The sequence below is a fragment of the Plasmodium reichenowi genome, chromosome 6 (genome assembly GCF_001601855.1).
Source record: "Plasmodium reichenowi strain SY57 chromosome 6, whole genome shotgun sequence".
NCBI lineage: Eukaryota > Apicomplexa > Aconoidasida > Haemosporida > Plasmodiidae > Plasmodium > Plasmodium reichenowi.
Window position 1 is genome coordinate 898,923 of NC_033651.1, and position 3,582 is coordinate 902,504.

General features: G+C 17.8%; 1 protein-coding gene across 1 annotated transcript; it reads right to left on the minus strand.

The window, feature by feature from the left end:
* Positions 1-321: 321 nt before the first annotated feature.
* On the minus strand, positions 322-2,193 carry PRSY57_0622800 (hypothetical protein; the record flags this gene model as incomplete). The annotated part of the gene is made up of 1 exon (XM_012906601.2): positions 322-2,193. The coding sequence occupies one exon, from the start codon at positions 2,191-2,193 to the stop codon at positions 322-324; it is 1,872 nt and encodes a 623-aa protein (XP_012762055.2).
* Positions 2,194-3,582: the final 1,389 nt, after the last annotated feature.

A 3,582-nucleotide genomic window follows, 5' to 3' on the forward strand; every position in this document is an offset into this window, starting at 1 on the left:
AGGGAAAAAAAAAAAAAAAAAAAAAAAAAAAGAAAAAAAAAAGAAAAATACAAAAAAATGATATGCATATATATAGATATATAAAGTGATACAAAGGTTATATCATTTTATATAGTTTGATAAAAGAAATTTTAAACAAAATTTTGGGTCAAAAAAAAAAAAATTTCAATTATAAATAAATAAACATATATATATATATATATAAATATATATATATTATATGTATATATTCATTTGTGGTAGATTCCCACGTGCATATATCCATGAATACATTTTCTTCATGTTTTTAAGATATCTTTTGTTGTATGATTTTTGCTTCTATTACTTAAAATTTAATTTTAAATTAATTTTTGGCTGGAATTTAAAGAATGGGACATGTGCTCCTTGCTGCTGCACTTCTGGTGTATCCCTATCGTTGAGTAATCCAAATACAAATGTTAAGAATCCTAGATCATATACAAAATAGCTTTGTAAATTTCCGAGTCCACTTTTTCTTATAAGTGATGTTAAGGTTAAGTTCATGTTAATTGATGGGAATATAGATGTTTTTTTTTTCTTTTGATTAATTTGGTTATTTTTTTTTTTTTCAAATATTTTTTTAAAAGGGCTTTTATTTAATTCATAATAATTATTTAATGTATGATCTAATTTATCCTCAAGTTGATAAATAAATTGATTTATTGTATTATTAAAATGTGGTTCATTATAAAATTGTTTATGTATTAATGATTGTATATCTTGTTTTATCTGACTATTTAAAGTTTTTTTTAATATATCTAATTGATTCGGTTCATTATCTATTAATTCCTTATCATTTTTAATATAATATTTATTTAATATAATATCTTTTCCTTTTTCTATATATTTCTTTTCTAATAATAATAATTGTTTTAATATTTGTCTACGTATAGACATTTGAAATCTATTTTTCAATTTTGCAAAAATTATTTGTTTAAATTTTGTACCACTTTGTTCAAGAGTTAATAAATTAAATAAAAGAAGAGAATTTTTTATAAGTTCATTAGATAATATATTATATTTATTTATGATTTTTCCCATGGTAATATTTTTTTCATATGTATAAAAGTATTTATCAAAATAATTTAATGTTTTGATATATGATTCTTCTATAACATATGTGTTATATACACATGTTTTATTAAAGTCTGAAAAATTCTTAAAAGTATTCATATCTTTAAGAGCATGTTCTATATTATCTATTAATGTAATACATTCACTTAAATTATTAGATTTTAATAAAGATAAATTTATTTCCTTTTCATTCATAAAATAAAAATTTAAATTATTATATCTTAATTTTATTTCTTCTATAAAATTATTATTATATGTATAATTTCTTTTATTCTCTTTCTCATTATTAAGAAAAATAAAATATATATTATTTTTCTTTTTACCTAATATATGTTTACCATTCAAATAATCAGTCTCATTTTTTTTTTTTTCTTCTTCTTCTTCTTCTTCTTCTTCTATTTTACGATTTAATTCGTTTAAAAATAATTCCATTTTAATAGGAAGTTTATATTTTAAATTATTATATTTTTTATTTTTTCCATCAATAATTTTATTATTTTTATTTGATACATGAGGTATACATTGTATGTCTTCATATGATAACGGGATTATAATAGTATTTGTTGTTCTTAAGATCGTTTCAATTAACTTTTCATAATTATATATGGTTTCATTATTCTTCTCAATAAATTCCTTATTTTCTAATAAATCGATATCAAGGATCATATTTAAATTCTCATCCTTATCCTTACCAAACCATATGCCTAATCTTTGATTATATCCTAAATTAACTAGTTGATCCTCTTCTAATATTATATGAAATATTTTTTCTAGAACATTTCTTTTGTCATATCCACAAGCTCCATAGAAGCAAAAAACATAATTTTTCTTATTATATATATCATTGACATTATTACTATAACTATTACTATTACTATTACTATTATTATTATTATTATTATTATTATTATTATTATTATTATTATTTATCTTGGTGTTTTTTGTATTAAATGTTCTTTTCCTCAGAGCCAGTAATTTGTTACGGTATTCCTTATCCGATAACAAATTTATGTATTCATACTGCTCACCTATTTTCTTCTCATCTGATTTTTTTATACATATAAAAGCCAAAAGAAAAAAGAAAAAATAAAAAGGTATCATTTCATGGATTTAATTTATGGATACCTTCTTCATTTAGTCACAAAAAAAAGAAAAAAAAAAAAGAAAAAAAAAAAAAAGAACAAAATAAAAAAAAAGAACAAAATAAAAAAAAAGAACAAAATAAAAAAAACTATAATAAATATTGAACAAATAAAATATATATAAAGGAATAAATAAATGGAAAATTATTAAATATAAAAAATAAAAAAAAACACACATATATATATATATATATTAATATTTATATTTTTATTTTATATAATTAATGAGGTGGATGATGATGAATTTTTAAGAAGTATTAATATGGGGTCATTATAATTTTTACGATATTACCAGAAGTGTACTACAAAAATATATTATTTATTCACACTTGATAAAGATGAACATATATATTACGTATTACTTTTATTTTTTTTTTTTTTTGCATTTACTTTCTCATGTAATATTATAATAATAACTTTTTTTCTCGTTCATCTTTTGATGAAATCATTTTGTTGTAATTAATTTTTTTTTTTTTTTTTTTATCTTCTTTTAAAGCATTTTATATATTCCTGAAATGAAACAATAGGATAAATCAAAAAAAAAAAAATATATATATATATATATATTATATATATATGTAATATATATGTATATAATAAGTGTATGTATAAATTATTTTCTATTATTATTTTTTTTTTTTGTTCCCTATAATTATATATATACATATTAAGTAAGGCCATTAATATAATAGGTAACTATAAAAAAATAAAGCAAATTAATAAAATAAAATAAAATAAAATAAAACATAAGATATAGTAATTATTTCAAATGAACGGTCATATGCCTTAGTGATGACCTTACGTATTTAATAAGAATAAATATTTAAGTAACATCCATCTTTTAATAATAATTATATATTTATATAATGATTCCATTAAATTTTATAAGTTTGAATAAGAACTACTTATTTATGTTTCCTTATTTCTTAAATAACCTGATTAAATTTTAAATATGAACTTTAAAATATAAGACCCAATTTTACACTACATATATAAATATATATATATATATATATATATATGTGAATATGATATTTGAATGTGTTCATGTCTCTAGGGAAATTTTATTATTTAATGGAGACAATATGAATAAAAAAAAGAAATATATATATATAAATAAATATCTTTTTAATACAAATACGAGCATATTTTTTATTCGCCCATTCCACGTTTATTTTATTTTATTGTGATAAATGAAAAAGACATTTCCTATGAATTCCAAATCTATATTATATTCATAATAAATATATTATATATATATATATATATATATATATATATATATATATATATATATATGTATATTTATATATATGTATATTCATTTTTTTCTTAAATATTATATTTT